Source organism: Rhamphochromis sp. 'chilingali' (genome assembly GCF_963969265.1).
Source record: "Rhamphochromis sp. 'chilingali' genome assembly, chromosome: 6".
Lineage (NCBI taxonomy): Eukaryota > Metazoa > Chordata > Actinopteri > Cichliformes > Cichlidae > Rhamphochromis > Rhamphochromis sp. 'chilingali'.
Window position 1 is genome coordinate 35,770,290 of NC_137933.1, and position 23,334 is coordinate 35,793,623.

The 23,334-nt window shown below is 41.0% G+C and overlaps 1 protein-coding gene across 4 annotated transcripts in view; it reads left to right on the top strand.

The window, feature by feature from the left end:
• The window catches only part of LOC308398566 (A-kinase anchoring protein 13), a 121,893-nt gene that overhangs the window by 34,444 nt on the left and 64,115 nt on the right, over window positions 1-23,334 (top strand). For all 4 annotated transcript variants that reach the window (XM_080885280.1, XM_080885279.1, XM_080885281.1 and 1 more), the window contains exons 4-9: window positions 24-178; window positions 758-929; window positions 8,583-8,766; window positions 10,127-10,322; window positions 10,596-12,705; window positions 14,025-14,110. In XM_080885280.1, the coding sequence (XP_080741406.1) occupies window positions 24-178; window positions 758-929; window positions 8,583-8,766; window positions 10,127-10,322; window positions 10,596-12,705; window positions 14,025-14,110 (2,903 nt within the window). The remainder of the gene's footprint in view (window positions 1-23; window positions 179-757; window positions 930-8,582; window positions 8,767-10,126; window positions 10,323-10,595; window positions 12,706-14,024; window positions 14,111-23,334) is intronic.

The window sequence follows — 23,334 nt, forward strand, 5'->3', positions numbered from 1 at the left end:
CTTGCATTTTGTGTCTCTTGTAGCTCATGACTGCTGCGAAGTGGTGCTGGTCACCTTGTGCTCAGTCACCCGAGGTGTCCCCGAGGAGCCACAATCCCATCTGGTTCACGTGGCGCCATTGGCCGAGCATCAATTCAGCTTTGTTCAGGATTTGGCGTTTGACATGGCCCAGTTCCTGGTGAGCAGAAAGACGAGTCATTTCTATTCCTACTGCATGTCATCAGTTGAATAATAGAAATACAGAAGCTTGTCACAGGGCTGGAAAACAAAATTGGTTACCACTGGTTACAAGTAATACAGCTCTGTGTACAAAGTGACAGTTAAACAAAAGATTGCCATGTTATTGTTTCTTTCCTGACAAGGCCTAATGTCTGACAGTTCTTGGCGTTCAATTAATGAATTCTTTTCAGCATAGTTTATCATCCCATAGAAATTTTATGAGTTTGCTTTTCTGAGGAGTAGGACAAGATAAAATAATTTTCTTGGGCACTCAAACTTAATGGAACATGTTCCAATTTATAAATCCGAACATGATTTTTTATTTATTTTTTTTGTCAAAACAGTGCATCCCCAAATCGAGCTTAGCGCTGATACACTCATGTGGATGTTTCTTCCTACATTAACATATTTCATTATTCAAAAGGCATTTGGTTAATGCTTTCATGCTGAGCGCTTTAAAATGAGTGCTCCCATTAGTCTACGGCTCACTTCAACCTCTATGAAACTCGACTCATCTCTGTAATCACCCTCCACACAGGTGAGCACTGTGGGCCGGGCTGATGGCCTCGATGGGGCGCTGTTGCTGGATGAGTGTCAGATTCCTCTGCAGGAGTGTGAGCGTCTGGATGAGAGTTTGGCACTGGCCCTACACCACCTCAAACTGCCTACAGGATGGAATTTACTGGGGAACAAACGATCCAACAGCACTGGTGAGTCTGGAGGGCAGTGGACCCTTTGAAACAGGCAGAATGTCTCTGCACTGATGCAGGAACATACTGACAAATTATGGTTGTATAACACATACTGACACACATGACCCTGCTGTTTGTGTGTTTGTTTATCTGGCTCCTTTTATGTTGTTGAGCAGATATCAGCAGACTAGGAAGACTGAGGATTCTTTTTTGGCATTTTCAGAGAGACACTGTAATTACTGGTCAAAACAACAAGACTTTGTTACTGATTAGTTCAGATGAGTGCATGGATGTAACAAGCTGTTTACTGTCTCCACGTTGTGTGGGTATGTGTGTGCTTTGCAGCATGCGTTACTGAAAGTGACTTCCATTTAACTTCTATCTTTATAGACAAATCTGGTGGATGATTTATATATTGCACTCTCACTCTGGAACACCACCTCCATTACTGCAACGGCAGAGTGGAACTGAACACATTTTACATTACGACAGCGGGAGCACTGATGTTTGGGTTAATCACAGTCGGCTGTCGCCCCTTCTGACAGATGAACTTAGCCTGTGCAACTGTAGAAGTTATCCAGTCTCACAACGCTAGTCTGAAATTGGTTATGACACAGCTTTTGGGAAAGAAATAACATTAAGGTACCGCTTCTGTCTGACCTTCACAGTCTGTAAATTTAAATTGGCTACGTAAACCCAGCAGGAATCATTTCAGCTCCTAGCTTAAAATTTAAATCACTAAACTGTTCGTTCATTTTAAACACAAGAAATCCATCATTTTATAAAAATTGGAAATGTGTGACACTATGAAAGTTTAAATGTACTACTAACTTAGAGGTATCTGTGGTCGCAGCTTATCTCTGTAGAACGATCACTCCCTCTTCAGCAGTTTATGGTTAATCTTTTCTTGGCACTTTGCTTTAAATGTGACTTTGCTTGTGACATTTGCCTTCCACTGTTCTCCCAAATTTCTGTTATTATTAACTTGCTGTTGTGGAGCTTATATATGCGACCTGAGACCATATCAGACATGTTTCCGCATAAATGCAACCACAGTATTATACCAGCTGTTGTTGAATCTGGCATTCCATTTTCATCTGAACCACATAGCTGTAAAGTTTTTTGATTTGCTCTTGCTGTGCTGAAACAGTGGTATCATCTGTCCCATGACAGTTGTATAAACACCTAGAAAATTGTCCAGAACCCCCTTTGTTGTAGTTCATGCTGTATTACGTCTCTTATTTTGCCCCGAGGACACATGCATAAACACTCACAGACCCACAAAGTGAAAACAATACTGACTAATCCATCAGCTGATAACACGGCTACAACAGAATAAAAAGGGCAATTGTGGAACTCTCTGTGGGTGGAGATGAGGATGGACTTTTGGTCAGAGATGCGAAGGAGGCAGTACTGTATGTTCCAGTTATTTTTCCTGGAGTACAAAAAGAGATATTGGCTGTTTATTGTGGAAGTTTGGTTTAGATGTTTGCTAGTGCGATCTACATGGACGGTGCTCACAGATAATATCAGGGGAGGATTTGAAACAGCTGTGCGCAGAATTTGACTTGAGGCAGCAGAAAGAACCTGCTGTCGGACATGGCAGGAGGTGAGCCTGAGGTCTGGAATTGATGGACAGAGATTTCAACACCATTGCTTACTTGCCAACTAGAGGGTTGTGCATTTAAGGGTTGAAACACCCAGTGAAGATTTGGTACCACCTGACACCATCCTCTTCAGCTGCACATACTGAAGTAGTGGCATCTTGATTTTATGCAGTAAGTGATGATATCATCAGTTAAAAATCCAATGCAGAAGTGCAAATCTAGCTTTGACCAGACTTGCTGTCAAAATACACATTTTTCAGGTAGCAGAGAAATTTGATCAACAAATTGGCTAATATATGGATGTAAACCATTTTTACTCAAAAGATGAATTCCTGATAGTTTGTCTTAAATCTTCCATTGACTTGACACTGCCAGGTAGTGTCTTTAATAATGTTGTGTATTTTCTTTGTGCTAATGTCAATGTGGTCACAGCAGATGAAGTCTTATTCATCCACTGAAGAGTGTTTGAGGAGGAGCATTTCCTAGATACAAATAATGTTTTAGGTGCTTTTTGAAGAGGATTTGGGAATTAAAAATCCAAGACCTCCAAGGCATTTAAAAAAAAAAATTACTTAAAGGCACTCAAACGCCTTTATTCTCTTGACATGGTCATATTCAACCTAAAAATGATCAGGTATTGGGTAGTTAAAACCAGTTTTATTCACAAATAAAGGGTTTAATGCTGAACATTTTTTTGTAGAAATATGAGTATGCCATAAGAATAATGGCAATTTAAATTTTCTACATATTTATTGTGGTCTCTCAGTTTAAACTGTGATCTCAGGAGTATATTTCTGGCTTAACAGCAACCACATCCACCTGCTTTTCACTCTTGAGTTTGAGAGGTGCAGCCAATCAGAAGAGGGCTGGTTTAAAGAGTGCAGAGGGAGCTCAAACGTTGTGTTTTAGACTGCGGATGAAGGCCCAATATAAAAATTTATTATTTTGTTTTTTGTCACTCATGCAAAGCTACTCTGGGAGAATCCAACAGTAAAAATCCTGGAGCTGCAAATGAGAATCATAGATGTGCTAAAAAGCTTAACATGAAAGCAATAAGCAATGAATATATAAAAATTATATATTCATTATTATTTATTTATATTTGGATATTTATTTTTAAGAGCTTAATAATATACGACAGGTGCTTTCAAAGTATCCCAAAATAAACATTTGCAACATACCATTTATGGCTTGATTGATACCAGAAGCCCTCGAGTTGCTTCAGTTTGTCATCACACTCTTTCTTCGGGGTGTCAGATGCATGTAAAGTGCCATTCTGACACAATCAAAGAGCAACTTCAGGTCTCTCACAGTGAGCTTATGCAGTTGAAAGCAACAGCTGACACCGTTACATCATCGCCTATGTGTGTTCATTTTATCTATAAGAAATATTTCTGTACTTGGATTATTCACACTGGTCTACAGCCTAAATGCTTGTGAAATAAATGTAATCACACTTTAGTAATTTGGCTCACTGAAAGTGAAAGTGACACTTAAAACTGGTTGGGTTGGCTCTAGTCTTCATGATATGCCACGAGGTTATGTCTAAGACTAAAAGTTATTTGTTGGAACAAAAATGATTGAAGCACATCTTTACTGGTGAATTTTGGCAAATAATTTCAGAAGGCCACTTATTTAAGCTTCCAATTTTGATTAAGTTTCTATGACTTATAGGTGTCAGGTATGAAATGTGGCAGATTTCAAATTGTTTATTAGCTCTGTTTGACTTTTGGCCTCTGTTTTGACCTTGGATTTGACCTTCCTAGCAGCAGGACTGTAAAGTTGCATTTTTTTTTTTTGCATCCCCTCTGTTTGTTCCCTGCATTGTAAAATAATTGAAAAAAGGTTTGTCATGGAGACATCCATAGACAGACATGTGGTGAAGATGATCAAACCAAAATGTCAACATTTTATAATATTTGGGCTAACTGATGCAAGCGACATTTCTCCATGTGACAACATCCCACCTAGGCCCAATATCTTGTCCTTGTCTTTCAAATATAATGGGTCATGTTTAGCTTTTCTCTATAGACCTTTGTTACATGATGAACAAAGGTGCTGTATTATCATATGAGGTGACCGTGTGCAAAATGTAAAGATAGTGAAAATAGTGGCTAGTCAGCTGTTTTAAATGGTCAAAATAAAGACGTAAACAGCAGGTTTGATCTCCAGAGCAGAAAACTCCAGAGTTAAAATAGAGTGCGTGTGTTCAAATACGTACATTGTATTTGAACACTGGTGTATTTACAGAACACGCCACTACACGGATTTATCTCTAACTCTGGTATTAGTATGAACAAATAGAGCTGAGTATCCCTTTGCTGAAGCCTGAGCACTTGAGGTAGTGAGAAACTGCTACATCAGTGGAAACAAACATACATTTTTATTAAAATCAAAGTGCCAATTTTCTCCAGTCATTGACTCTGACAACTTTAATCAGTTAAAGGAAGCCAAATGAGCCAATGCAGATGATAAATTCTGCGAGGTAATTGCTCTCTGTGAAACGGCATAAACAGTAGTTAGAGCGCTGCCTCAGCCTCTGGCTATTTCTCAGATAATAGCTAATGGTTAAACTTGGATTTGGATATTAGACCAAACCAGAAGAGCCGGCAAGATTTTAGACAAAACTGACTGGAAAAAAGAAAAAGCTGGGAAGACTGGAGTAATGTGGAGTGGAGATCAGAAAAGCTCACACACTTCTTAAAATTTTGAGTTTGTTATTGTTCTAGGAAGAAAACTCGTCATATCAAAAATTAGCTTATCAGTATTGACCTTCATCCCGATTAGATCCGATCCACTTGTTACTGTGAAGTGTGTCAGAGCGCTTTAACGATGGACACACACGTACAGGCTCCTTTGCATTGAAGTCAGTTGTCATGTTGTTGATGTGGAAGGCGCCTTCATGCTGTGGTGAGTGATGTGTGCTCTAATAGGCTCTGCTTCACAATATGTCACAGCTTCAATACAAGATGCTCAGCGGTGCCGAGCCGCGGGGAGGGAAGAGGAGCGCGACTCGGCTCTCCATTTATCAGATCTGTCAGATGATGGATAGCATTAGACTATAGGTGGAGGTGACGGTGCTTCATCTCAGTCATCCTTCACGCTGTGGGCACGCAGCACTCGCTGCTCTAACTGTAGCCACCCATTTATTGTCGTCTGGGAACGTCACCTGGAAAAACTGCGCATATCATTAAAGATGGTTGACAGTTCCCAACTGATTCCTCGGTTTTGAACAGGTGCATTTAGTGTCAAATTATCTAAAGCCCGTGGGTTGTCAATCAGTGCCATTAAAGTAGATGACTCAATGATCTGTGGCCTTTAAATTCACTAAAGTCAACTAACAGAACTGTTGCATAATGTATTAGTTGTTTACTTCATTCATCAATAAGACAAAGAGCCTGCAGCCCTGCTAACAATTCGGTTAGGCCCACCATTCTTCCTGATGTCAAAGGTGAGATAATAACACTTACATAGGTTGTATAATAAAAATTGTATTCAGTTTAGTTTAATGTTTTTGCATGCGAACTAGGGCCTGATACAGATATCAGCTGATGCCAATTTGTTAATTTATTTTTGTTTTTCCTCCCTTTGTGCCAGTGAAGCAAGGAAATCCTCACTATAGAAAAATAACTGACCCGTTTTAACCTCTTTCACCTTTTCATCACATTTAACCGCTAGCAAAATTAAGGTTCAGTGCAGAAATTTGCTCATTACCACAAAGTCTTTCTAAGGTTAATGGGTATGTTTGTTTGTGTTTTTGTTTTGTTTTGTTTTTTTACTGATGCTATTGGACAAATAAAATTCTGATCTGAAGATGGCGCTAGATGAAAATCAGGTGATAATATCCTGGCAAGTATTCTGACAGTTGTTAAATCATTTCACACGACCAAAGTCTGTATTCATTCTATGATTGTACCAGATTTTCTGCCTTGTAGTTTTTGAGAGCCACTATCAAGGCTAAAAATTGCTTTTGAATTTTGAGGATTTGCTGCTTTCCTCTGTTTTCTCTCCAAAGCTATCTACAAAAGTAAAATGTCACTTTTGGGTAAAGGATTTTTTTTTTTGGCTCATTTCCCTGATGAATAACTATACCGAATAATTGGGGAATCAGCAAGAAGCCAGGATCTCTGCCAGGAAGCGGTGAAGCTGCTTTGTTGTGACCAATCATTCATTGAAGCCACATTGTGTTGGTGATTTCTGTCCCAGATCAGAAAGCTAAAATTGCATGTATATTCTAGCTGGCACTCATAATATGAAAATGACATGGCTGTTATGGCAGCCAGTTTTGAGGAACCGCAAACAAACCCAGCAGTAAAGCATTTCCTGCTGCTGTTGGCACCTCACATTCCACACCGGCCCAGCTCGGCCAAGTGGAGCATTAAATTTGACCAATTAGCTTGAGGTTGATCAGGGCAGGCTTGTTCATAAAGGCCCACAGTAAATGGACTGAAACCTCTCATCAGCAGACACAACCAGCATTGTGAATGTTGCCTAACGATTATTGTGATGCTGATAACACCAAGGAAAATGTGTTTTCTGCCCCTTTCCCTGTTCTCAAGCATTTGTTCTGCAGTTTATTTTTTCATTCTTTTCCAGCTGATCATATCTTGCTGTTAAAACCTACACTAGGCAGAGTAAAATAGTCCCAGAAGAAATCACAGAGGAGTTGGTATATAGAACATCCTGTTTGTGTCTAACCCAAAAGCCTTATATTTTATCTGTTTGTGCAAATAAATCTGATTTCCTGTACTGCGAACTTGAAGAAAATCCTCTGCTCATAGGCAGTGACAAATGAAAGCGAAAGAACAAAAACAATCTTCCTAATAAACAGTGCAGAAACACCGTCCAGAGAAATCTGGAAGCAGCAACAATACTTTTTGCTGCTATAAATAACCACAGACCAGCTGGGTGATAAACAAAAGCACTGTATATGCAGTTTACTGACTACATTAAAGACATCTGGGTACTGAAGTTGAACCCCACATTTAAACTCGCAAGCTTGCAATGTTGTGTGGTGTTTTAGATTACCAGTTCTCACATATTATTACTTTTTTATTTCTCTCCAATGAGCTGCTTGTTCCGCTTTCCATTGACAATTTATCATTTATTGCACTTCAGGACTCGATTTCCCACTAACTTAAAACTAGGGCATCCTTATGTCAGCGTACCCTCTTAAATTGACAATAAATTTGCCAGTGGTTGGGCAGTAAAAGAGATTAATAATAACACAAAAGTTTGGGCAACTCCTGTAGACCCAGAAGTGTTTTCATAATCTTTTCCAATGAAGACAGAGAGAGAATTAATTACACAACTTGAAACGAGGAAATTTCTGGGATAGCCAACAGCCCTCAGCCGGCCTTTAGTACTGAAGAGAGCCTTGCTGGCAACCTGTTGCTTTAGCAGAAAGATGAAGTGTGTGTGTGTGTGTGTGTCCATGAGTCTCTGTTAGTGTCTCTTTGAATGTGTGAAAGGGAGGATCTTGGTGTTTGATGGTGTTATTAGCAGTCTGACTGATATACTGGGCTAATAATGGACTTAAATTAAAAATGGGACTGTGGTGTGCTGGTATGTGGTTAACATCTGAAATGAAATGGTGTCTTTTGATTTATTCATAGAGCCATTACTGTTGTTGCTTTCATTTGTCCGATGATGCTTCAAAGGCTTTTCCGCATTCACTGAACATGTCAAAATCTTGATATGGTCTGTATTTTTCAGGCACACAGAAGACATGATTACAATTACACTCAGTCGGCATGCTGGGTTTGATCACAAAATGACAGTTATGTCCTGCAGATACCTGTACTGATCATCTGATGGACGTAGCAGGAAGGAGACAAGTTATGGTTTTATCAGTCTGTGAGTGTGCAAATGTCTGTTGTATGCTGGGTCATCATGGATCCTGAACTGGTTTAATTAGACTGCTCTGCAGTGTTGCCAGGCTGCCACAATTGATGGTATGTTGGCTGCTTTGCCACGATTTAGCTCCCTGGACCGCTGCGCTCTGTCACGCTCTCTCTTTTTGATTCTTTTGGTCTTTATTTGTCATCTTCTCTCTCTTCCTCAGATCTGAATCCTCAGGAGACTCTGCTGCATTTCTCAGCACGTCGAGGTCTCTTTCAGGTTACACACTTCTTGCTGCAGCAAGCTGGGGCAAGAGGAGCCCTTCGTTTGGCCAACAGGCAAGGCGACACCCCGTCCGCCGTTGCGGAATTACGAGGGCACAAATGCCTCCATGAGCTCCTCACAAAGTAAGCGCTTGTATTATTCTCAAAACATTCAGTTCAGGTTCACGTGAACGTCTCGTGTCATATGGCTATGCTTGAAAAAGATTTATTTGTCTAAACTGTCCTCACACTGTGTGACAGTGACATTAGCCCTGAGGTTCAGTGAACATTGCCCTCTTCTCTGTACAAACAGTTCCATGTCAATATATCAGAGGGCAGATGGCGTGGTTCCTCCTTCTTTTATAGCAATGTTGTTTGTCTGTTGTCCTCACAGAACAATAGAAGTATTCAAAGAACATCACCACCAAGCCACGCAGCAGCCTAGCTTAGCACTTTCAGCTGCAGTCAGATAGTTGAGGGCAAATTGAAAAGTTGTGGGCTGCCAGTATTGTTCCAAGGAAATCTAAAGTGAAACTATTCTGCAACACAAAAGCCTCAGTCCTGTTTCCACTGTAGTACCTTTTCAGTCTCAGTATGCGCAGCTCCACTTTAATCCAAACACACTGCAGTGCTCTCTCTGCAGTTTAATGGCATGGTGATGTATGTGTTTTGTTTAAAGTTGTCAAGTATTATCCTCTAATAATATCTTCCAGAGTCTAGTGAGGTCAAATTCTTTCATTCAAAATTAAAACTCAGAGGGGGAAAAAGGAGCGTTTGAGTGCATTGACTTAGACAGAGCTTAAAGTGGAAAGAGACTCCTTTTATGTCTTTGCAGAGGACGTTTCACTAAACTCAAAGTGAAGATGCCACACACTGAAGGAAAACTGCCACTTAGCGAGCTTCCTTGTTGCTAAGCTTGCACTGAAGCCAGTTTATGACCTCCATCTCGCTCTTTATGTGCTGGTAATTACATTTGCCTCATGAAAAGTGAAGTCACTTGTAGCCTTGGTTGGTGACCTCAGCTGCCGGGCCTCGGTGTTAAAGAAGTCCACCCAGGATTACGCAAACAGATCTGCCTTACTAGGAGGCGTCTCCCCTGTGCAGCACCAACATATGAAAAATGAAAAACTGCACATACTTTACCGTCAACTCTTAAATTAAATGCAGCAGGGGGAGAGATGTTTTCTCGGAAAGCTTATCAGTTAGGAGTGGCCTTTAAGTACGTGTATTTTACTACTGGAAAGAAAAGTATAACTTTTAGTGGACAGGATATGGCATCTGGAACTTTTAAAGTTTTACTAACATTTACTAACATCTAATCTCTGATTACTTGCTGACTACTGGAATAGACTTTCACAACCAGCCTTAGCCCATTTGAAGTTTAAGGATGTGAGTTACTGAAGAAAAACTGCACTCTGTGAATTGGCTGACATCACTGTTAAAACCTTTCCGTGTTAGCCAATGCAGACCCTTCCGGATGATCTAAGTGTTTATTTCATGGCAGGGCTGAGACCGATCCGGAGAAGGACGAAGAGTCTGTCGCTGTCCAGCAGGTCTCTGAAGACGTTCAGGTGTTTTGCCACCTTCCCAAACTGAACACACACACGTTGACACTGAGCATACACCCTGGGCGTGACACACCGTCCTTTCAGAAGAGTGTTGAGCAGCTGCTGCACTTGATTTGTCATCTTCATGCCAAGGTGAGTCATGCCACCTTCCTCTTTTAGCACGCTATCTGTGCTCACATTGGCTAAAACCAGGAGCTCTGCTGCTACTGAACATTGTTGGATTGTTTGTCTTTTCACTGACCTCATTTTTTTAACCTTCAAACTTCATTTGTATAACCAGTGGAACACCTTATGCAATCATAGAGTCGGCGCTTGATAAGAACTGAAGAGCAGGTCTGTTGTTTCTTTTTCTTTTTTTTTTAAAGAAGAGCTAACATTTTCTTTGTCTTGTTCCGTATTCTGCAGGGAGTTTCTTTACTGAAGCTGCAATTTGATTCTCTGCACACTGCTGCTGAATGTTCTGACGGTGTCAAAGCAGACTTAACATGTCTGGATCAACTCCAGCAGTCTGATACGGCGTCGGAGTGCCCGGATACAACAACACAAGGGAGTTGGTTAGAAAATTGCCCAGTGGAGAGCAGCAGCACTGTTGATTGTAGACACAGTGAGCCTGGAAATGCAGAGAAAGACTGTAGTTTGACTGTGAGTACTCCAACATCACAAGTACACCCCCAGGAGCATGGCCTCGTTCCCCCAGAGGACTGGGTGTGTTCAAACACGGAGAGAGATTACTCCAAAGCCGAGGAGGAGGAGGAACAGGAGCGGCCTGTTGTTTCCATGCAGGGTTTGAGTTTGTCTGACAGGACTGAAGGAGTACAGAGTGAGGCTGAAGGGAAAGGTCTCACTGTGGGAATTCTACCACAGGCAGGCTGTGGTAAACAGGCAGAGGAAACTGATAGAGGAGAGGCTGTGATCCAGGAAGGACAGGAGGCCAAGAAGGGAGAGGATAGATCTGAGCAGGAAGCAGAGGACAGCACAGCCAAGAGGAGGGAGGAGGAGATCAGCTCTGAATTAACAGATCTACTAAAGGCCAGCGGAGACACAAACGAGTCAATCATGGGCCAGTCAGCATCATCATCATATTCTGAGGTTTCAGACAATTCTGATTCTGAAGTGAAGGAGTGCTCCCAAGAAGAAGAGAATGTTGGGAAAGAAGACGCGAAACACAGCCGGGATGTTTGTAATGTACTATCTCGAGATGCAAACGAGGAAGAGAGTGAAGGGTTAACAGACACTTTATCAACCCCGATGGACCTCCCAGACCCAACGCTGATAGAGTGTGGTGATGTAATCAAGGAGCCTGAACCTGTTCCATGTCTGTTGATAGAAGGTCTCCACGAAGGGGAACCTCTACCAGACATAAACAGCCTGGAACAAAACCAGGAAACAGCTGGTAGGGATTATGCTACAGAGCAGGAGTGGGGTTTGGCATCAGAAAGTGGTTGTCATTCTGGGAGTTGTACTGACGCAGTTGGTGGAAAAGAGCTACACAGTGAAGACGTAGTAGAACCCTCTGGATACAGTATTGAAAGCAGAATTTTGCCTGCGGAAGAAGTTGACAGTTCAGCTGTCTTTTTGGCTTTCAGCGACATCGTAGTAGATACACAGACTGATAGTTTTGACTGTGAGCCGTTGCCTGACAAGATGCCGACTGAACGACAAGCTGACCATGACTCAGGTACGGCCCACGGACTCTCCAGTGATGACGATGGCAGTTTCAGATCAGCTGGAAGCTCTACAACAGAAATATTCCAGCCCGCTCATGGCAGCATCACTATGGAGGATCAGGACTTACTTCAGTCAACGATAGTACGGCAGCCCTCAGCTGGATTTGAGATTGAGGCCCCCAGTGATTTTAAACCTAAAGAAACCTGTGAACATTTCACAACTGTGGATACAGGACTCTCATCGGAGCCTGACACCCATCTTGAATCAGAACCCAAACTCTTGAGCTTGGATGATTTAAATTCTGAAGCGACTGGGAATCTAGCCCCAGATCTTTCCAAAGAGGATCTGTCCTTTGACTCAGCTGGGAGTGAGGATACTCCAGCAGCACAGGTGGAGGAAAGTGAAACTGAGGAGACCAATAGCTCTGACCTGAATGTAGGGATAGAGCTTTCAGCATCAGGATTGGGCAGCGGGGTACTTACCGAAACTGAGCCATCTGTAACAGAAGAGAGCAAAGTCACCAACATAGTTGAAGAGGATGTTCAACGGACCAGTGAGACAAGTGATATGCCTGTGGTAGTGGCAGCAGATGAGAGTGGAAATGTTCAACCTAAACAGGATAATTCTGAGATAACTGCAGAGGAAAGGCCACCTGAGAATCAGATCACTTTGTCTATCCCACAGGATGACATTGTGATTTCAAATAGTGCTGATCTAAGTTCGGAAATAACGGCACTTTCACCTAAGAGTGAAGGATCCATAGAACTTCATACTGAGAATCAGATGACTGAAAATCCCTCTGATTTTGTGGATGGATCCTTGGAGAGCTGCAGCACTAAAGCTCAAGGTGGGTAAATGCTGATTTATTTCAGTCCTTGTTCAGGTTTATTCCAGGTCCACACACTCATGCATCACACGCCAATATGTTTGTCAAAGTCTTATTCCTAAGCAAATATGCTAAATTAGATTCAGTTCTCTTCAGGTGATTAATGGCAAAAGCTCCGCAAAGTTAAATGCCACATAGCTCACCATTATTGAGCTCACAGGGGTTTTAGCTTTTTTGTGACATCCCGTTGGGATGCATTGCTGTTGTGACTATATGTTGTCCTGAGTCTTTATATTATTTTGAGAAAATTGTAATTCTAATGAAGAGTTATTAGTACATCTCAATTATCTGATTTTTAAAAAAGATGGGATTTTAAAACACTTTGATCAAAGTTTGGCATCCACAGACGCATTTTTATGCCATAGTAGCTCACAATGAGACACTTTGACATGTTATGCAATGGGAAGTAAGGAGCTGGTTTGTACCACCAGTACCTTAGGCCACGATTAGTCTGACAACAACACCCTTTATATACATATGTTCTTTGTTAGTCTCTCTTACACTCACGAAAGCACGGTCTGGCTACAGTCTAAGTCAGCATGCACAGTCACATTACAAGTGCACGTGACTCGGCCTCAGATACACAGCTACAAGTCTGGAATCTGTAAAACAAACATACACAAGCCAGCTGATGTGAGCGTGTTGCAGGAAGGGAGACTCACAGAGTGAACCTTCAGCAGTCCTCTGTTGGCAGTTTTTGCTCATCTGAAATAATTGTGCCGGAACCAGTCCAATAAAGAGAGGTCAAGGGCAAGGTTGTGATGTGCGTCACACAGGGAGTGCGTTGTCATTATGAATTAGAGGATATATTTACAGCATGACAGTGTCACAGCATCAGGTAATATCTTGGTGAGCTTGTCAGAGACAAAATTTCTGTTGTTTCCCAGTTTGGGTATGAAGAGTGAAAATCGAATCTGCTACTAGTGAGTGCTTTTATTTATTTTTCTCTTCTGTAGAATATTTATGAGACTTTTTAAGCTTCCAATGACAGTCATCAGCTCATGTTGACTAATAATACCAAGATATAAAGCCCTCAAATTCTCTCTCACAGCTATATAGAATAAAAGAAACCAACCTTTTCAGTGAAGGATAATAGTGAATAAAACCATCCAGAAACACTTTGCTACTTTGCTATTGTACAAAGTCTGTGACTCATCAGTGTATCTGTGCTCAGGAAAGATAAGTCTCAGAACCATTCACTCTAAACACTTGTTATTGATTCCTATATTTGGAAGATTTGCCATTGCACTGATTGCATTGTGTCGTGTGCCTTTCTCTAGAGGTGGATGTCATCAAGTCTGAAGACACTTTAAGTGATGCAAGGGAGGAACAAAATGGCCCAGCGGAGGGAGCAGACTTCTCCACGGTATGCTTGAAGTCTCTTCTGTTGTTGTCAGCTATCAAGCTCTGCTTTGCTGTTGATGTGTGTTTGATTAAGAGAAGATGAGTCACTGTTTGCTGAAGCTTTGAAACAACCAAAGTAGCTTTTGGAGTAAAAATGCTCTGACCAAACAGTCAGCGACTATGCAGCTAAGGTGAGTCTTTGTTGTTTTAATGGGAAATAAGAACAATTGTGTTCTTACATGGACAGCTGGACTTTCATATGCAGTTTTTGTACAGTTTATGGAAGAGTGTTACAGATGTAGCTGCTGTTTCTTGCTAATGCAGAGTCTACTGTTTTCTGTTCTGAATTCAGTTTAGAAATTGTGTATTGTTTTAGCATGCACAGTTTGTTAAAATCTGTCTAGATTTAAAGCAAAGTTAATACTTGATTTTTTTTTTTTTTGTTCTGCACAGAATCTAATGTGAGGTATGGATGAAAAGGCTTTTACTGCTAGTTTTAACCAAACTTGCTGTGTTTTGCTGAAAGTGTCCTTAAGAGTATGCACAAGTCAAATTTCAGGTTTTCTGGAAACAGTAACCAAGTTTGACGTTCTTAAGATACAGCAATAGCCAGGGATTGCAAAAAAATTTCAAGTAAAGAAAAAGTACACCACAAATATTAGAGGAGAAAGAAAAGCCAGATTCTCTTACAAGCAGCTTGATGTGCCAGCTAGATATTTGGCAAGAGTTCAGGAGGAAAGCTGTCTGGAACATTGTAAGACTTGTAGCTTGGACTGGATTATTTATTTATTTATTTTGTATTTTTCAAAAGGAATATATTACTCTGTGAAGTTTCTTTATGTAACACCGATGCATTTGATTTCCTATAAATTCTCACAACTTTTCCCTGCTTCATCTCGTGGGAGACTTGCCATGCAGTTGGTTTACTATCAGCTCAGCTACTGAAGGCATGGATGCAGCTTTTGGTAGACGAGACTTTACTCTGAAATGTTGCTGACTGACAGATTCCTCTGCAGCCATAGACTGGAGTGGCTCTGCTTATTCCTGGGTTGCGGTCGAAGTCATCGGCTTGTTCTAAATGCCAGATGTTTGACTGCAGGAGGGTATACACACAGTGTGCAGGAATGTGGGGTCGCCAGCAGAGGGAGATGTAACCTCAATTGCGTCACTGGAGCTTCTTCTTCTGACCAATTTAATGACCTGTCATTTGATCCTTTTGAAATATCCCCTAATTGCTATGATGAGGAGGAAATCTGGAGTCATGCTGGTGTTGAACAAACTGCAGTAGAAGCTGAGGTGAAGAATGGCCTGAAAACAGAGCCTCAGATGTTCTTTTAAGAATGCTAAGTTACAGTTTTTGAATTCAAAAGCATTTATGGCAATCGATAAGAACAATCACAATAATAAGGCACACTTATTTATTCAACTTATTCTGTAAAAGTGTAAATAATTAGAAAAAGAATTAAAAATAACTCAAGTGGGTTAAAGTGTACATGAAATATATTTTCAGTGTGTTCTAAAACTCAAGGCAGCAGGAAGCAAAAACACCTGACTGCTTAACAGAATCTAAGTGACAGCAACAACAACTAGCTGCATGAAATGAGATGCGTAAGGTTAACAAAGTAATTAAAATCAAAAAGAGTGTGACAGTGTTTTGACGAGATTCAAGCTGTCTCTATTTTTTGAGGCGACTGAGGTCCTTCAACATCTGCCAGAAAATGCTGAGGATTTTCTATGAGTCTGTGGTGGCCAGTGCGATCCTCTATGCTGTTGCATGCTGGGGGAGCAGGCTGAGGGTCGCAGATGCCAACAGACTTAATAAACTGATCCGTAAGGCCAGCAATGTTGTGGGGATGGAGCTGGACTCCCTCAAGGTGGTGTCGGAGAGGCGGATGCTGTCCAAGATAAAGACAATGTTGGATAACACCTCCCACCCACTCCATGACATGTTGGTCAGTCACAGGAGCTCGTTCAGTGAGAGACTGAGATTACCGAAAAGCACCACTGAACGACACAGGAAATCATTCCTGCCTGTGGCCATCTCCCTGTACAACGCATCCACTTAACACACTGTTTGCTGCTACAGCTACACATGTTTCTTTTCCAAATATTTATTTATAAGTGACTTATGTATGTATGTATGTATATATATGTATATATTGTACTATTCTTAGTTAGCGTATTGTCTGTCTTGTCTTAATGTTGGTTTAAAATGGAGCACTGTAACAAAAAATAATTTCCCCCAGGGATCAATAAAGTATTCTGATTCTGATTCTGATTCTGTTTAGACTGCAGATAATTTAGTCCTGGATGATTCAGTTTGTGTGACAGCTTTTCCGTTTCATATTTTAGACTTAGCCAATCTGCACGGCGACACTCTGACCCATAAAGTTTATGCTTTTCTCTCCTCCAAACTGCACGTCAAAGCAGACAAAAACTGTTTTCATCAACAGCTGTGAGTCTGTTTGAAGTGTAAAGAAGTGTAAAATATTCAAGATAAGAACACGAGATAAATTTAGATTAGATTTAGGTTTTTTTTGTCTTTTTCCAGATGTGTAAGAGAGAGTGAAAGCTATAATCTCCTCTTGTTGAGGATTTTTAATCCAACAGCTTTGTTATTTAGACAAAACCCATAAGTATCATTTAATGTGACATCACAGTGAGGCTAGATCAATATGATGGACCCATTAACTTCTGCTTGTGTCCTTGCTTTCAGTGTGTGCTCTGTTTAATTCCTCCACTCATCCGATTCAAAATAGATTATAGGGAGAATATGGAGGAGTTGTTGCATAATTTTTTGTGTACTGGAAACCTTTCCTGGTAAAGTGCAGTTTCAAGGCGAAATATGTCTTTGATTAATAACTGCACATGACAAATGACCCCCTGGTGAATGAGACAGCAATGGTCTGTAGAGACATTTTCACAATGAAATAAGAGATTCTAAGGGTTTCCTGTAGTCAGTGGTTACGGTCATGTGACGGAATAGCTTTGTTCCTTTACGTTTTAAAATGCACTCTTACATGGATGTACACAGTTTTCTGTCTTTACAGTGAGGAAAAATGGTCAGCCAAGGCTGAGAAGCTGTTCAAGGAATCCCTGTGTGTTTATACACCACTCTGCATTTAATTATTATTTGTTATTAATCTCTGGCTCTATTTCCCAGGGTGTTTTTGTCCTGTCTTCATCCACTCACCCCCAACCGGTTGCGGCAGATGCCCGCCCCTCCCTGTGCTGGTTCTGCTGGAGGTTTCTTCCTGTTAAAAGGAAGTTTTTCCTTCCCACTGTTGCCAGAGTGCTTGCTCATAGCGGGTCATACGATTGTTGGGGTTTTCTGTTTTCTTTGTATTATTGTAGGGTCTTTACCTCACAATACAAAGCGCCTTGAGGCAACTGTTGTTGTAATTTGGTGCCATATACCGGTAAATTGAATTGAACTATTGGTTGCAGCAGAATAATATATGAACCCACCAAACAGAACTTCAGAATCAAACATCATGTTTTCTGTTTAAAAAAATAAAATGCCATTCAGCAGCCTCCTCGAGCTATGAGGCACCTGGTGCTCTGTGAAAGTTTCAGTTAGCGTCGAGCTTCATTTGTTTGTGGCTACTGAGATTCACGCCTTTGTGCTACTGGACAACTATAGCCAAGTAGGTCAAAGCTGGATTCTCATGTAAGCAACAACCCACAGACAGCAGGGACTTCAACACATTTGCATACCATCCAAATATCGTTCAGAGGGTTCTCAACCTCAGGCTTCCTTCCCAGCAGCATAGATTTGATTACAGAGGCAGTGGGGGATTAAACTTTGTTACTTTGATTTGTGATTTATCTGTTATGCTTAATTTAATTTTTCTTAATAGCAATTTGTGATGAAATGTGCAAATACAAAAGATCAGAAGCAGGTTCAGGACAATGTTTAGATGAGTTTTTGTAAGCTTTTGTCCAGCTGCTTTTAGAATTGCAATATACAGTTTTTTCTTTTCATTTTACACTTTTTAGGTCTGTTAGGCGTGCCACATATGAAATATGCCCATGTGTACACCCATGCACACACACAAACTAGTTCAGACCTCTATGGTTACAGTTTTTTTCTATTTGCACTTTTCTATTTGGTGGTTTGGCCTTGTTCTAGGACCTCCATGTCCTCCCACGCACAGTATTATAGAACAGAGCAGGCGTCATTGAAATCTTGACGTGACACTGAGTAAATCAGAAACAGGATGAAAGAGGAGCTGTGCCAGAGCTGGGTTACAACGCGGCTTGTGGATGCAAAGCAACTATAGGCAGTGTTCATCAGCTTTAATATCACATCCTGTCTGCAGTTTGCCAGTTGGATATTTAGAAGAATCTCAGCTGATTTTTTTTTACTGGCACTGAGATCAGCTGATCTGCCAGAATTGCTAGTGAGCTTGATTTCTTGGCATTCTAAATTATTCTTTGTGTGTACTCATTTTTGATCTTATCAAGAAACTCAAACATATTGCCTTTGAGCTCGTTTGGGGAGTTAAAAGAGAGAACAGCTTGAGCAGGAGCTTAATGTGCTGCAAGAAATAATAAATAAGGGTTTGGGCGTTTAGTGTCTTTATGTCCACAAAATGGCTTTTCTGCTCTGAGCGCTCAAAGCGTTTTATACAACTCGCCTCATTCAGCCATTCACACAAGCACTTTCTTCTATACTTTCCCAGTGTAAGTGCTTTCTATCTAACATTCACACACATTCATACTCTGGTGCAACTTGGGGTTAATATTTGACATGGAGACTGGAGCAGAACCATCAACCTTCCGATTTGTGGGTGACCTGCGTTATCTCCTGAGCTACAGCTACCCCACCATAGCCCTCCATGGTGTTCTTTTCCTATACATAGATTTTTGATTGTGATTGTGCATACACATGCCATGCTGACATCTATCATATAACATATCCATATTGGATTAATCTTGATATTTAAGAGTTTTAACATTTTACAAACTGTATGTCAGAGATGGTTTTGGCAAAAAAAGCTTGAAAAAGGTGTAGTTACACCGAGAAGGTGCTCACCAGTAGGGGGTGTTAAAGCTCAGCAGCGTTAATTGATGTTGTTGAATAACGTTAACTGAAGGAATAATGCTCCACTGTCATCTGTCACACAGTAACAATGCAATGCTCTGGATGGCTGATTCATACAAAAAGAGAGAGGTATTCACAGCCTCACAGGGAGAGAGAGAGAGAGAGCGAGCAAAGGCATGAGTCAAACACAGTCAAGAGAGAAGTTGAGACGACAGAGGAAAAGAAAAGTATGGGAGGGAGGTGGGGAGAAGTGAAGGAGGGAGGATTAGAGCTGGAGTCTGGTGGAAAGCTGCTTCTGCGGCCAGATGTGAAAAGCTTAGCAGACTGCTTCAGTTCTCCTCAACAGTGTTTCTCTTGGATTTTTTAACCTTCTGTTCAATAAAGCAGCCCTGGATATTTAAGGGAAAATGTACGAACGACACAAGCGGAGGTATAGTCTCTGTGCCAAAGGGGAGAGAGCTGTAGACGTGGTTTTGATTAAGGTAGGCTACCTATCGGCGCTTTCAAACAAAGTCATTTGGTGTGGTGATCCCACTACTGACACAGTATTAACGCTCATTTGAGCTGAAGCTTTGAAAGCATAGTTAAGTGCTCCAGACAGATAAAATGTAATGGCTAAAGCAATAAAAGCAAGGTAAGGCGTCTAAAGCAGAACTTAATTCATAAAAGTAAACCATAAAACAGAGGCTAAAGATAATAAATGACGTTATTACCTGAAACTAAGCCTGTGAACCGGATACTTTTGGAGTGATTTAGCAGCGTAAGTCCTCAGACAGTTTGAAGGCCTCATCAGCGTTCCCCCTTAAAGCTATTCAGAAAAGATATTTATTTTGAAAAGGTAATCATAAGCATCACAAAGTGCCTCAGCGTGTGTCGGCAAACCTGTAGTCCTCTGCCAGGGATGTTGTGACGGCTTTCGTTGTGTTGCTCCCTGGGAGATGATTGCATGGTTGTTGATAGTGGCCCTCCAGACACAGAGTGCTGATTATTTTGGGTGGAGTGTGGTTTCTGGATGTTCGCTGCATGTGTATGCTGTATGCGACACAGAGACAGATGCCTGCGCTCTATCTGTCTCTGTGGAATAAACTGTGTATGAAACTTAATGAGGCTCAGACAGTTTAAGGTCTTTCTGGGGTTTTTTTGGTCAGCTCAGTGGGTACTTGTCTGGCAAACTAAAGCAGAAGATAAAGTTGCTGAAAATGTCTCGCTATACCCTAATTTCCCTCTCGCTCAGAGGTGCCCTTACTGTGTTGTAAAGGTTCTGTGTTAAACCAAATGTAGCGGAGGTTCGATGGAATCTTTCTAAATGAGATGTTTACAGCTCCCAAAACTTGTGCTATTTAAAGCCCAAAAGGCACTTTCCCTTCTCTGCATATATAGAACCTTTTACAACATTTTTCCACTGTGGAGTTTCTCCTTGCTGCAGCTCAGAGACTTGTGCACTGTTGATCAAAGCAATAGGAACTTATGTAACTAAAATCTTAATCATGATAGATCCCTGTTTAGTAAAGACAAAGGAAAAACGTGCTCCTTCTAAGTTTTCGCTCGGACAGAGTGAGATATTACCAAAACCTCATATCCCAATATAACTTATTTTATATTGTTTCATATGTGATTATTTTTGTTTTTTTATTTTGAGCATCTGGAAAAATGTTTGACTAAGGATGTAACCATAACATTTTAATGTATAAAATATAGAACAGTTTTCAATAAGTGTTCAGTAAACGCTCTAAAAATCGTGGCGTTATCCGTAGTGACGCACATAGATGACCCTCACGCAGTCACCGCTACTCAAGAGCTTTTTCTGAGGCCTCTAGCTTCCAATTCTGCTCTATGGTTATCAGGACAATAGGCATCTATCGCAGAGTGAAGTGCTCAGATGAAGTGCACCATTAACATCATACAGGAATGAGTTGTTTGGCTCGTCCACATATCTCTTGTAACGTTGTGTGCTGCGTCTCATCCTCTACTCTGGCCCGACACTCGTAATATAAACAACGCAACTTGACTTGTGTAAAGCATTTTCTGCTGGGCATTGTGTACCTGGATTCGGGTTTTTTGACCAACAGTGTAAATTCAGATCATATCTTTAAAAGTTTCCACTGTTATCTCCTTCCATCTTTGTAAGCATTTAGCGTGCCTCACATCAAAGCTTATTTTAGCGTTTGACATTCTGGGTTATTTTGAGCACCTAACGGCTCTTTTTTTTGCTTCTTGTTTGTTAGCTCTCTCGACACTCTTTCATGTGATTGTAGGTGGCCGGGATATTTGTTGTGTTGCAGTCAGCATCCATTATATTTTGTCATATTACACAGCCCTAGATGTCATTAGTTAGCGGTCACAAGTGGAGGAAACTCCATCAAGGGACATTAAGTGACTGGTTTGATTTGTAAGCAGGGTAAGTACCAGCGATTTTTCCAGATAGAACAAAATCAGGCTTTTCCTGTCAAATCTCAAATAGTAATGAGAAAATGATGTTCACTAACTTATCGATCTAGAGATAATTTCTAGATACAGACTCGGGAAAGAATTTCACAGGCTGTAAAAACTAATCTATGCAGCTATTTAGAGTAGATGGTTAAATATGTACTCAAAAAGCATGGTAAAGTCTGTCGTTAGCTGGTTACTCAGCTGTCAAACATTGTAAAAATAAGTGAAATTATGATGTATCTGGATTTGCTGTTTCTTTCCCTTTAAACTGTAATACCCTCACTTTGTCTGGTTCTTTATTTTAAATAGGTTTCAGTTTTAGTCTTAATTATTATGTGATAAAGGCAAATACTGTAAAGTCATTTAGAGCTGTTTGTAATTGTAAAATTGAACCAAAATAGGTGTCAACAGACTGTGATGAGCCTCGTTTTATTTAAGTCGCACTTAGCCAATGACTCAGCTGGACTGTTTCCTATTGGTTGATGACTATAAACTATAATCTAAACTAATAATCAGTTACTGATGGCTGGACTATTAATTATCGTGCATAAAATAAACTAGTAACTACGCAGCAGTGGGCGTTTGATATGGGGTGTTTACTGTCACAGTGTCTGCTGGTTGTGACATCCAGACTCAGGGCAGAGTAGAGGAAAATCAGTGAAGAGACTTGCTCTGGTATATGTAACACCTCTCTTTAGTCTGTTGTCACTTTCTAAACTTGTTCCAAATGTCAGCTCCTCTTTACCCCGGAGGTATGAAATAGCAAGGGTGTGTGCAAGTGAGTTAGAGAGAGAGAGAGGGAGAGGTAGAGATATGATGGTGTGGGAAAAAGGCTGCTCTGGGCTAACGGTTTCCTCTGGCCTCAGATGGAAACAGGCATTCGGCCAAATGACTTCATTCCAACCAGTGTTTCACATCCCAGCATCTTTGCTGGCCTGGAATCACAAAACACATCATCACTCCACTTACCATCTACAGTAACTGTGAATAACCCTTTATACTAACATAGTACTACAGTAAATATACCCATCAGCCATAAACGATAAAACCACTGACGGGTAAAGTGAATCTTATTGCGATGTTCTGCTGGGAAATCTTGAGTCCTGGCCTTCAGGTGTCGGGTTATACTTCTACCTAAACATTACTGCAGAACAAGCACACCCCAGTATGGCCCCAATGTGCCATAAATATCCAGATCTTGAGCGAACATCTGCAGGACCCAAACATTCAGGCACCAGATGCCACATACTCCTAAACCATCTGGGTCCAGAGATGGGTAAGAGCTGCCTTGTGGCACAAGGGGAACCTCCGGAATAACAGGCTGGATGTTTAATGTTTAGGCTAATAGGTGTATATTCTGTTGTACTACACTCCTGGTTTGGCAAACCCAGATATTTCTTTATTTGGGCTCTTTTAGAGCATTTGTGATGTGATTTTAAAGATACGAAAAGTAGTTGTTCTATTTGTGGCACCTTCTTGACCCTTTTTATTGCAATCTTTTTATAGCGTTAATCACAAGATCATTCTATGAATGGAACAATTCATAAAAGTCCTTCCAAGGTGAACCACAGAGGAGATTCATCCACGGGTTTGCTGTTACCAGGCCTTGTTTGCTGAGACCATGTATACATGCTGGACTGGATACAGTCATTCATTCCACCATGGCATCCTTCAGTGCTGCAGAGCCTCACTGGCCGCCTGCCTGTTTAGAAACAAGGCAGCCGTCCAAGTCCTGCGTGCCCCGGCGTATAGACAAACCATCCCGCCTT